Below are 13,814 nucleotides of genomic sequence, written 5' to 3' on the forward strand. Positions count from 1 at the left end.
GAGAAAGTCATGGCCATAGCAAGAGGAGTATAAAGATCAAAGGAAAGAACTCATCGCAGTTCTCCTCAGTATGCCAGGTATGCACTTTGTGTAAAGGTAACAATAAGTAAAATGTATATGTAAATATTTTCCCTTCCAAAGCATCTTTAAATTAGATGCAGGAAGAATGTATGAAACTAGTAGAAGATGCAATATATGAACTTAAAAATGTAACATTTCCAAACCCATTTTTAAACCCTTCTCCTATAAAGGTTTCAAACTCCATCCTTGGATACAAAAATAAGGTGTTCATTGAAGGAAAAGAAATCATTCTGTGAAACCACTGGACACTAAACCTTAGCAGTAATGTGTTATTTAGATACTAGACTTGAGAATAATAGCAAAAAATTGTACAGGATGGAAAGTATAGGGATGAGAGTTTCAAAACCCTACAGGCTGACACAATGACTTTTCTACATTTTTATTAGTTTATCCTAATGAAAAAATATCCACGCAATTTATTGTGACTTACATCATCAAAACAGTTCAGGGAAGAACTTCTGAACTATGAAATTCAACAGAAAATATGACACAGTAGTCAAGTAGCAATGCCATACTGTATTATTCCTCTTGTCCTGTGAGAAGGATTAAGAAAAAAAAGAAAAAAATAGTAAAATTACCCAACTACCTCTTGGGACTCAAGAAGCCATGCAACACAGAAAGGTTATGATGAAACAACACAAAGTGAGAATTTAACACCATAAACAACCTGGTTTTTATCTAAAAATTCTTCTTAACTACTCAGACAACACAAGCAGAAAAGTTGGCCTGTTTTATAAGTTTCAGTCTTAATTCATTATTTTAACATTATGGTAAAGAGCATCTCTGTCAACTAAGGAGATTTTTACTTGTTCTGTCCTTATAAACATTGCATAAATAAAGGCACAGTAGCATTAAAGAGGGTCTGTTGTACTGTGCTCTTAAAGCTAAAGATAGAACAAACAGGAACAACAACAGATACTGACTGTGAGGAATTACACATCAACTACTTGTAGAAATCAAATGCAGATGTGTTGCTAGGAGAGAACAAAAGCCTGCAGAGTCTGAGCCTGCAGAACATGAAGGATCACAGAATCACATAATATTCTGTGTTGGAAGGGACCCACAATGATCATCAAAGTCCAACTCCTGGCCCTGCACGGGACAGCCCCAAAAATCCCACCCTGTGTCTGAGAGCATTGTCCTAATGCTCCTTGAACTCTGTCAGGTTTGGTGCTCTGCGATTACTCAAGGCAGGAGGAAAAAAGCATCTGTTCCTCCCTGCCCCCCAAAAAAACCCAAAACAAAAGAAAAAAACTAAGCAAACCAAACCCAAACAAATTTTAAAAATCAAAAAAAAACCTGAAACCACCAGCTAATTTTTTTTTTTTTAAATAAGCAACAACAAAACAAACAAACCAAAAAGTGACTGTACCAAATGATACTAACATTACTGCTGCTATCTAGCAGACTTGTATTCTCTCCTGAGCAGGGTGTATTGGTCAGTGGATATTATCTGCACCTTTCTAGTCATTTTTTGAAGGTTTGTGTACAGACATTGAAAAAGTTACGGATTTATCACCTTTATTTTTTAATCCAAACCAGGTTGAAAACCAGTTATCTGACTTTATATCTCTCTTGAACCATCGTTTGTGCTAAGCACTTCCCACCCGGCTTGCTCTTTTTCTTTTATCTTGCAACATACTTGCACTGTCAAACTAAATTACTATTTGCAGTAAATTTCAGCTCCAAATCTAAGGCATTTTTTATTGAAGTATCTTGGTTGCCCTGATATGCCTCTTGGGATTTATATTGTAAAATATAATATATTGTAAAATTTATTTTCGTGGGTTTATAGCTGTGCAGTAAAAATTCTCATTGCGCTGAAATTTGGCTAAGAAACATCAAATACACAGCTTTTTTAAAATATATATTTAAAAGGTTTTACACTGAAAATTGTAGTGACTTTGTATTATTATTCTTGATATTTACAAACATCTTCATTCTTCCACCATTCATCTTCACTCTACTCTGACCTATTTCTGATGCACTAGATTGAACAGTATAATGGTCCTACATTATCTTTTAAAAGAACATATCTGGCTTAAGGTTTTGATTTTAGAAGGTTCTAATTCAATCAGAGTGACATGTTTGCTCACAGACCTTTTGTCTTGCCACCTCTGTCCTCATCTCCCCCATGTATGAGCTCTCCCTTTCCCATTGCCTCCTATTGCCACCACTCTGCTGGAGCTTCAGGTTCTTCCCTTGGAAAAGGCAGAAGCCAGCAAGTCAGCTTGTCTGAATTTCAGGAAATTAGCCCACCCCACTCCTACTTCGTGATAGTCCTAAGCAGCTATTTAACTGTTTAACTATGTAGCTGAAGCAGAGTTCTGGGAGCTGAAAGACTATTCATTAAGGGTTTAAGCAAAAAATGACGAATTTACTGACAATTACTTGGAGTGTCAAGGTAAATCTCCCAAGACAACTGAAATGTGATATCTCCTTCTCCAAAATATTTTCATGCCCACAGCACTCTAATTGAAAATTATGTAACCTTTGATACATTCCTACTTTGCATTGACTGTAGAAGTTAATGTTTTTTGTGGAAAAAAATACAGGGGAAAAAAAGTGACCTACAGCTCCGGCAGCAAATCTTTTTAAACAACTGCCAAGTAGGACATAAAATACAAAAGCACAGTGTTCCCATAAGCATTCAGTAGCACCTGCCTAACACGCCTGATAACATCTATTTGCATTCAGAAGTGAGGTTAAAGGTGGGAATGATACCACCAGCTTACATTTCACAATAAAAATCAGAGTAAGGAACAGGGAAATCTGCTTGAAGACATCACTTGCCGCAGGCAGTTCTTAGGCAGTATTGTCCTATACATCACAACACCATTACCACAGGGTGCTGCATCTGAAAGCCTTCATCACAAAACACATATGCCCCAAGTTCTGCAAGAGATTTCTGAACCTGGAATACTTTAAGGAAGATCAGCAGTGACCTTCTCCAGTAAACAACCCTTCATCATTCTGACAAACAAACCAACAACAAAAAAAGAAATCAAAGGAAGAAAATACAAGAAAGAATAAACAGCAAATGGATAACAGGTTTCAAATTCACAGTCAGTTCAGTCTAGCAGAAGAGCATTTGACCATTGCATAGCTTTGTAGGCACAAAACAGGTGTGATAAACTAGTGCCTGGGTCATGTTAAATATTAATTGAAGCAAAGTAAAATGACCACAACAGCAAGACCAGGCACGTGCTTACTCCTATCAGCACATCCTGCATTAGGCTCAGTAACTGTTTGGGCATATAAAGACACAGTCACAAACCATTCTTTCTCTCCTCAGTGAGTGTCACACTGTGCTCCATGGCTTGCCCCTGCCTGAGACTGAGCAGATACCTCAGGATTAGGCTCTGCTGCTGAGACAGACAGGGAACATTCTTTAAGAATAGTGTTTTGACTCTTCCAGGACTTCTGTCTCAGACAATGCTCAGGCAGCTTACCAGCAATGAGCTGACCATGGCAATTCACTGGTGGTGAATATTCCCACTGACATGGGAATAACTTGACAAAATTCATTGTGTGGGAGCACTGCCTTCATCTGTTCTTCATCATCATTACTCTCTTCTGATGTGGTGCTATTTAATGATCTTTAGGGCCCAGCATGGAGCCCAACTGATGAACTGATTCAAGAACAATAGTCAGTTCAGGCAAATTCTGCCTCATTTGTCTTGGCTGCTGTTGAGTTAATATAACCAGGGGGAAATAAGAATGGGATAAGGAGTGTCTCAGAGGAACCTACAGGACAACATGGCAGCCCAGGCAGACAACTCAGTAGCTTTTGGGGAGAGCATATGAGAATGGAAAGAGCAATAGGAGCAGTCATGTTTTCATTAAGTTGTTATTTTTTTAGCATTCTTATTTCAAGCCAATGCAGTTGATTGATTTGACACCCTGCAGATTAACTTTTCATGCCTGTCTTTTGCTTGAAAACAGACATTTGTATTTACACCTCAGAGAAAACCCAGTATTCCTCCTCTACATTTGACAAGTCTATTCACTCTCAGGAATGTTACTAGCTACAAGGGAAGGACAAACCCAGAATGATTCTTCCAGGTCTCAGCACAAATCCATGACCATTACTATGCTACAGCACTAGTCAGTGCTACTATTAGTTATTTCTTCTTCTAGTTTTTTCAATAGTTTGTTGTGGTTTTGTTGGGGGGTATTGTCACTGACCACTGCAGCTCATTTTATCTTAAAAGCAGTGTTTCAGCCCTTGAAAGGCATTGATAATTTTACCATGTGTCCCTTTCTGGCCACAGCTGTAGTAGCTCAAGTCCTTTATACCCGAGGCAAACGACGTTATCACTGAGCTGTTCACATTTTGTTCAAAGTTCAATGTGGGCAACTAAAGAGACAAAGATGAAGGAGAGGCAAATCAAGCAAAAACTGCCAAGTTCAGGGTATTGAGAAAATACAGTAGAAAGCCCATAGTCTGACCCATTTTTTTCCTGCCTAATCTTTGTGCAACTTATGTATAACAGGTCACTTTACCCAATATTATAAAGGCCTTTGAGCTGTGTGTTTCTCTTTACACATCTTCCTCAAGGTCCTTTTTATTTTGTCATGATTATTCAACTGCACTATTTCTCTGAGCAAGACCAAAAGGAAATGTGTGTTGTACTTTTTAAGCGAAATCATACAAAAGCTTTCTTTTTAAACTTGAGTGTTATCGCAAAGTATGCAGTCTACAGCAGTGACTTAGCAGTTGACAGCTTGTCACCCTAGAGTCATGGATATATGTCCTACTGGGAAAATTAGCTAAAATATAATAGTTTCCTAATTAAAAAAAAAATAAAAGTTTTCACATGCCAGTCTACTCATATCTAAAACTAAGGATCCAATGTTGCAAATTTTTTATCAGCTTCTAATGAGATCTGTGAAAGCATTATTATTTAATTACCTTTTGGCCCTTGACAATTTTACTAATACTCATAACTCCTTTTTTTTTAATAGAATTTAATAGACTTTAATGGAATGTGACCAGACAAGCAACACACAGGCTGTTGGAACACAGATTTCCCAAGTGCACAAAATATTATATCAAATACCCAATACCAAACCAATAATGCTGATGCTCAATGTACTCCCTACAAGGAGGCTGCTCCAGGCAGTAGAAGTTGGGCACATTTCCAGGTGCAGAGGTGACATTTCTCCCAGGGTCAAGCACTCAGGCTGTGCTTGGAAATGTATGGTGTCAGCAGGTATGATAACTATAAACCTTGTACATGGCTTGGACAGAGAAAAAATTGGCAGATTACATATATTTTTATTCCTGCCTTCCTCTATTCCTTCAGTAACTCTCCTTACAAGACATCCCCACACAAACATCAGGATTCTTCCAGTTTCAGAAAAATTAAACCAGTTACACCAGGGATACAGATCTGGGTTCTGATGTTCCTAGGGGACTAAGTTCCCTGATACTAGTAAAGTTAAATTAACACTGATTTAATAAAATCACTTTTTTACCTGGAATATGAAAGTCTACTTCCAGCACGTACTAGAGCCCTAGCACCTACAGTGGTTAAGAGAAGCATGTTTCTTCTTTATTTGATTTGAAGATTTCATTTAGCTTTAAAGGAAAAAAAAATTAGTCTACCCCAGTTCATATCCTCATGTACATTTATAATTTATGTTCTGTCGACTGACAGAAAAAGAACAAACATATTAAAATTTGATACCTGACCTCCAAATGAAAACCTCTATCGTGAAATTCTATTTCACAATAGAATTTGCATTGTTTAGTTCTCATCATCTTCACATTTAATTAATATTGCTGTCTTAAATATTGCATCTATTTCTTGTCCAAGAATTGAGGAAATTTTCTAAGTACTGAACCATAAATCTACTTCCTCTATTCATTCTGAACCCACTTTAACTGCTCATTGATGATTTTACTCAAAATACTAAGCTTTAACATTTATTCCTACAAAACCTGCTGCTCTGCAGGGAAATCTCTGACAGTATTATTTAAGGAAGTCAGATTTGAAAATACTGGACATCAGTGGTTTTTGTTGGTTTTTTTTTCATTTAATCTTATCTTAAGCAAAAAATAACTTGAATATATAATAAGTATAAGATATTCAGAGAATAAGGCATCAAAGTAAAAGCTAAGCAGTAGATCGAATAACTTGAACCCCAAGCCACAATTTCAAAAATTTAAATCAGTTGATTTTGCTTTTATGCAAATACTATTTATCTTGCCTGTTGGCAGTTCAGACTTCATGCCATCTCAGAATGTCTGAGTACTGACATGAGTGAAATTAAGTAGCATAATGAAATATCTCCACCTAACTGCTTGTCTTCTTTGCATAATCCCATTTTTGGCATTTGTAGCCAAATTATTCTAAAGAATGTAAGGACAGTAGAATAAAATACACTGTACAAACAAAATAAATTAGCCCCAACACCTGAACTTAAAATGTATTTTAAGAATGGAAAGCCTGGAAGAAACACATCCTACTTTGAGATATAAATAGTTCTGCTTCAAGTGTAGGATTAATCCTGGTCTTAAACATTTACAAAGCCTTATGATATTCTGCCATTGCCACAAACTTGTGCTGAGGGCCTTTCAGGTCTAATCCTCTTGAACACAGATTTATTGGAGCTTTGCCCTATCTTCAGAATACTGCAATCTCCTTCCTGCCATTACACCCCTGTATTCTGCATTTGAATGTCTTTATTTTTAAGCTGCTGGTGCATGTGCAAGCCATCAGTTACTTTCTCCACCCAGAGAGAGCGCAACCGCTAACAGGTCTGGGATTTATTTATTCTATTTATAATAAGGTGCTTGATTTTATTTTCATCAAGACAACAATTACTATGATTTCATCTGGGTTTAATTTATCTGCTCAAATAATTTTTGTGGTTATCCAGAGCATAGTGCCATTAACAATTTTACACAGCTGAGCTCTATCAAGAGTGAGAAACATGCTTGAAAGGCAGATTAATGAACTACAGGTAATGAAGGTTACTGAATCCTGAAGCACCCCTGCAATTACATGCAGCTGTTTTCATGGAAACTTAAGATTCCCAATAAAATTTAAGCACCTCCAGCTTTAGGAGGGACCATTTGTGTTGGCAGGCTGGTGGAAAAGACAGTACAGTTGGCAGAATTACAATGTCAGGGGAAAAGATTATGTAGAATATTTAAATTTAAGATACAAACAATTGCATTCATTACTACTTCACTATCAATTTGCATTGATGATGAAAGAATACCTAATTGCTGTTGCTTATATAACTTATATAAAATATGCAAAACTGAAGAAGTAGTACAGATACCCTGCCATTACGAATAACTGATAATTCAAACTCTGGTTATCACAAATGAGTGTTTAGGATGACTCAAAAATCATTGCCAAATATATTAGCAAAAGAAGGTTTAATATAAATTTGAACAACTTCACAAATTGGACAGGTGACTCTTTTACTTGCTATGCAGATGAAGCATACAAATGAAAATCAGATTAGAATCAGTTTAGAAAAGTGTAAGGGTGCAGAACAGGGTGCATGACTCATTATAGATCCAAGATGGCAACATTCATCCTATACTTGCTATAGTGGGTTTCAATCACTTCACACAGACAAGCATCTACAGACACAATGACTGTGTCTAAATAAATTTACTAAGATTTACCTGTTAAAATTACCCCCCATCCAATTAAATACTCATATTAAATACCTTGTCATTTCTCTGTGGGTGAGACTTGAGCCTTGAGAGGTACTGGGGGTGTCAGTGTGAGTTTTCAGTGGTGGACCAGCAAGTATAGCAGAGCTCTGAGAGGTGTCCCTCTGAGAGAGAGGTGCATCCACTGCAGTCCAGAAGAGCTCAAAGGGCAGCTCTTAGAACTGCTGCTTAGAGGGTCACAAAATGCTAGGCTTCAGTCATTAGTGAGTTTCTATCTGCAATCCAAGCTGGTAATTACTGGAGTTCTTAAAAACGACGGCATGGCTCCACTCAGCTACAGTTCAGGAAAATAATGTTCCAAGGCTGTCAGAGGCTGACTGATTCTCTCTTGTTCCCCTCCTTGGGGAGGCAGCAGAAGTCCCTGGTACAGAGAGTGCCACCCCCACCTTAGCCATGCAGGAATTTGTAGCACGGTCAAGGTACACTTCACCACTCAGCTCATTGCCCAAAAGCCTAATGGGAATCCCTGAGACCACAAAGCAGCCTGAGGAGGCAGCAGGGGGAGTGCAACCTCACCACAGTGGTTCAGAAAAGGCTCTGGTTGATACAGGTGAACTAAATTACCATAAAGGCCGATTTATTAATTGGGAACAAAACATTTCCCTATGGAACCTTCATTAAAAAGCATTTAACTGTGACTAATGTTAGTATATTGTTATGTGTGATCTTAAGCGCTATTAAGCAGGTGTCTGACAAATGAGTGTCGTCTCAGTGCCTCTCAGTGAGGTATAATTGATACATGGCTAATCTAAATGAGGTCCTACCGCAGCTGAAGACCTTTTTTTATGGCAAATGCATGTTAAGACACATGGGACAAAATTTAATGGGACAAAATCAGCCTGTCAAAAAGTATAAATGTACCATTTTCATGGTACTTTACACAGTATTCCAGAGTAGTTTCATGGGCTGGTTCTAATTACAGTCCTTGCTAGATGTTCCTCATACCAGATATGACAGATGGATTTTGTAGACTTAGGAAATGTTGAAGCATGTCACAGTAATAAAGCATGTGGCATTTTTTTCCTTTTTAATTTCTGACAGTAAAGTGACAGCAAGGATTACCACCCCAATACAGCATGTAAGTGTGTTTGACTTTCAGCACATCAAAAGTAAAATCTCAAGATGTGCTCCTCTGGCATTCATTAACATGGAACTGGAACAACAGGACCAAATGCAGATCAAGAAAAGAGGTTATCTGCCTTTATCTGGTATAAGTCTTTGGAGAAAGAAGGAGAGAGACCAATAAAATTATAAGCCAAGTTTGCCCATTCACAACTTCAAAAGTTTTATAAGCATTTAAGAACCCATCTTTAACAAAAAAAAAAAAAAAAAGCAAATGAAGGTGTTAATTCACTTGTCTTTTTCAAAGGGAGCTTTAAAATTTGATCCCCATCCTCATGAAGTCGTTTAACCTTCCTCCCACGCAGTCACAGACTTATCAGCAAATATTTTTTTAGATGTTCTTGTGATTTGTGGTCTAACAAGGCAGAGGAATTGCCTTGCAAAAAGTCTTAGGCTGTGGAGAATACTTTTAGGGACCGAATATCAACTCACATGCCCTCTAGAAGAAGTAAGGATCTGGTAAGGATCTGAAGCTTCCAGCCTGCAATCAGAGTTACTCTCAATGTTAATGAAGTAACCGCTGTACAATGTTATATTTCACTAGTGTTTGATTGCTTCACGCCATTATTAGAGGTGATGTACAATTATCATAATTAAACTGATTATGAAAGCATAAAAATCATGAATGAGGTAGTATCAGGTATTCCACGGCATGGATGAGAATACACCTACCTATCAGACAAACTTAAAACAGCAGTAAGTGACAACAAAATGGAAAAAGAAGGATATCAGCAATATGAGATAGAAATAAAACAATTTGCTGAACAATTTGAAGATGTCTCAATTAATAACATTTAAGAAAAGATGTCCAAGTACAAATCTCACTGAATGTTCTTCAAAACACTGTACACCTTTACACAGAAACTGAGTCAAAATCCTCTCTACAATATTCAGCATATAGTTGTATGCTTTATGCTGTAACCAGTATACTGTACTGCATAAATTGATCATGCTTTACAAGCCCTGTAAAGACTGCATGCCACAAATCCAAGTACATACCATTCTGTATTTCAATAAACAGAAAACCCATTATAGAAAATCTTGCCATCATAAACAAGTAAAATGTGGTTGCAAGTCTCATTGGGTTTTTTCACCTTCCTCTTACAGGATCACAACAACAGCTGCTTGCATGATGGATCTACGCAGATATCCTCTGGATGAACAAAACTGCACGCTAGAAATTGAAAGTTGTAAGTTACTGGAGGGAAAGGGTTGGCCAAATGACAGCTGAGAATTGAACCACGTTCACAGGTCAGGCAAAACAGGAGCAAGTTGTTCAAATACCGTGGGTTCAGTGAGCTTGCACACTGAACATACTAAATGTATTTCTGTAATACACAAGCCAAAATGTGTTTCATTCACAATACTGATTGATCCAAGCTTGTAAGATGTCTTTCAAAATCTCTCGACAAGGAAGGGAGGAGGGTACTTTTTGAAAATTAGCTCAGAGGACAGCAGTCAAGCACTGTCCATCTTCAGTGCCTAAGCACTGCTGAACCTGGATTAATTAGTACGTTCATCTCTAACATCAGGATTGACATCTGTCCCACGTGGTTGTGGCAGGATTGATCAATTGCTGTTAGCAAATAATTTGGAGGTTATAAAAGGAAATAACTTGATCCTTCAGCACCAGGGTTAATGAGAGCTTTGTCACTGTCTTCCATGAGCATGGGAACACAGAGTGTATTTACAGATTTTTGTTATTGTCCCTTTATTTTATGATGGTAGCTGTTAGAGAAGTGCCTGTGTAGGTTTTTGAAAAGAATCTTTATTATGCTGGCCATGTAGCTTCCCTTTCCAGTGTTTCCCATCATGCTACTGATCCCCCCAGTCACTTTCTGCTGGTTCAAAACTCAGTTGAAGTGTCACAATCCACCACTTTGCAGGACCTAAGAATTTGTTTGTTAAAATGCATGTTTGTCTTCCCATACTTGGGCTTTGTAGTCCCCTGTCTATTTTTGGCACAAAACAATTTTCTTGCTTGCTGCTCCTTGGCTCATCTTTTGGCTTAAAGTTATTAAGGTATGTAATGGATGCTTTTGGAGAATGAGTCAAATCTTGATTTTCAAAATATAGTACATAACACTTCTCCTCAGTCACTTTTCCACCTGATTAGCAGAGGAAACAGATATCTATACAATACCACAGCAACCAAAATGGGTGACAATAGTGAAGTTGCCTTCAACTACCTCCCAACAAATAAACTAGGTAAGTGTTCAATATGGAGTCCCCAGCTCAGTCATGACTGAAGATGGTGAAAGTAGGTAAGCATTTATCAGCTAGCATATATCAGCCCAAATAATGAAATTAGACTGACACTTTACTGTTTTGTACCTCTCTTTTCACAAGCTTTCACATAAATGAAGCTTTGTAGGGATAAATATTCGATGAGAATGGATTTAGTACTACCACTGAGACCTCATCAAGAACCAAAGTTAGTATCAGATGGAATAAGCAATTAAAATGCTAACACAACCAGGGATGAGAGAATACCATGTCATTCATGTGGCCAGTCACACATGCCCAAAAGAAAATTGCTTTTCAGACCTTTTGAACACTTGTATAAATAATTCATGTCTCCAGAGATACCTATGTTGGTATGCTAAGACTTGTTGTACCAATCACAATTTGCAACAGGTCAAAATTAGAGTCTCAGTTTCTTCTCATGAGCGTTTAGGTCAGCTCTGCTACCAACAGAATGATTTTCCAAAAGCACAGATGCGCTTACCTGCTACTGGAAGCCCACAAGGGATAGATGTGTCAGGGGCACTGGTGTCTTTGACAATTATCCACCTAAAATGTACCTTCTAATGCACTGCAGTTGTTCTCATCTGCATGTCTAAAATTCTTGAAAATTATTGATCATATGTCCTGGGGTGCCCTAAACCAGGACATCATATTTGGATGAATAGAGTACTGAATGGCAAGCTGCCAGCTTCTTTCTCAGGCATTTGAGTACAAGTAAGCCATTTGTCCAGAGTACTCTGCACTCAGTAGTACCAACTAATCCCCTTGAGAGTAATGAGGGGACAGAATGAAATAGGGTGAATAAAAAGGTGATAACCATGGCCATGGCTTCTCTGCTCATGCCATGTGTGTTAGGCATGTGCCATTTGCTTCCACAACAGAACCAGTTTATAAGATTCCCACCCTCCAAGCTCTCCTTCCAGCTCCTGCATCACCCTTCAGCTATTGAGCTTCTGTTCTCTTTATTGTGCCAGTATAGAATGTTCACAGAGCTAGGCTGAAAATGAAACTCTTCATATTTTTTGGTTAAAAAAATATCTCTTTGATAGAAAGGCTTATCCACCACAATTTTGGGACAGACAGGAATTCAATAAACGTCAGGATAGAACTATTCCTTAATTAAAAGGGCCAGGGAAGGTGGTGCTGTACTCACTAAGCAAGTCTCTAAATCACTAAGCAAGTCTGCAATAGCAGTTTCTCACCACTAGACAGATACTGTGCAGAATGTGCATTGCCAAACCATTTTCAAAGGACTGGAAAGTGGGCTTGTTCATCTTTATACTGTGCACAGTTTTGTGGCTTAGCCCATGTGGCACCAGCTTCCAGAGCAGTACTTTGTACTGTGAGAGCTACAGGACTTTCTTCATTCCCAAAGGTTGACAGGCAGTCAGCTTCTCAGAGAAGGGTGCTTCCCCATTTCTAAAAAGAGCAAGCTGGAGACACATTTTCCCCTCCAAAACCTGAATGCTCCCCAATGCATCGACAACAGCTGTGCAGCTGTGCAGCACTGCCGCAGAGCACCAAGGCTGAAGCACACACAGCCTGGCTCTCTTTTGGGTTCCCATGAGTTTTTAGGGGTGAGTTACTCCTGCTGCAGAAGGAGCATGTTCCAGAGGAACCAGGAGGTCCCACAGATTAATTTGTCAAGGAATAGATGAGCATTGCGCTACTTGTGAGCAGAAAGGCACTGAGTCATTTCTCCTCATAGGGATGCTGTGGTAATTAGCCAAAGACATACCCTGAAAACCCAAAGTGATAAGAATTGTTCCTTAATAATACTTAACAGTGAGTCATTTCAGGCATTGCAAATAGCAGCAAAACAGCTGTGAGACACAGGAATGGAAAAGAGCATAAGGAACCAAATGCTGCACTTTTATCAAACCTCTCCAGCAGCACAGCAAAGGCATGGATAATGCATGCCTATATTGAGCCAGCAGATTATTTTCATGAAAAAATTGCATTTCCAGCTTTCCTAAAGCTATCTTACAGGACTGCAGAAGCTATGTATGCATGGCTGACAACAAGAGAAATGTATACATTTAGGAGGGGAGCATTTTGGCTGCACATGTTTCTTCACACACATTTTTCACAGCTTTACCCAACCAGTTCACCTTATTCCAAATTCTGCAGTGGAAGATGGGGAGACCATATCAGACATTTTACACCTGTTCCAGTGTCTAATACCATGATGGCCACTGGAAACTTCTGTGTACAGAATCAAGGGATTTTATAACTGGAACTGCTTCATCAGTGGAGCTGGGATCTGTAACAATCCATTTCTCACAGATTAGCATATACTGGGAAAGAGGAGACTTAATACTTGGCTGGAGGTTACACAGACTGCTTGGCACTCTCACATGAGCTCTGATGGATGTCAGCTTGGCAGTTTAAGATGTTAAATCCCCCAGCTGTTAATTCTGCTGTATCAAGTAGCCTTTGGCAAAGGCTGCAAATGCTATGGCAGTTCAGAACCCAGTGCCTTGGCACAAGTCCGCTGTTCCTGGCAGCAGCCAGGACAGGCTCTGGGCTAGCATGGGTGCAGACACACAGCTGATAAAGGAGCAAGCAGAAGGAGGAGGCAAACAACCAGGGATGGTAGGATCAAAATGCTACAATTATATGACCCAGAGATTGTCTGTCAGAGACTTCTGACTGCACACAG

At 38.7% G+C, this 13,814-nt stretch overlaps 1 protein-coding gene across 1 annotated transcript in view; it reads left to right on the forward strand.

Annotated features, from left to right (window-relative positions):
• Positions 1 to 13,814, forward strand: part of GABRB1 (gamma-aminobutyric acid type A receptor subunit beta1) — a gene marked incomplete at its 3' end in the record, with an annotated part of 109,248 nt that overhangs the window by 74,051 nt on the left and 21,383 nt on the right. Inside the window, exon 5 of the mRNA XM_084204914.1 lies at positions 10,013 to 10,095. Coding sequence (XP_084061040.1) covers positions 10,013 to 10,095 — 83 coding nt within the window. The remainder of the gene's footprint in view (positions 1 to 10,012; positions 10,096 to 13,814) is intronic.

The sequence above is a fragment of the Fringilla coelebs genome (assembly GCF_963513975.1).
Source record: "Fringilla coelebs genome assembly, chromosome: 4".
Lineage (NCBI taxonomy): Eukaryota > Metazoa > Chordata > Aves > Passeriformes > Fringillidae > Fringilla > Fringilla coelebs.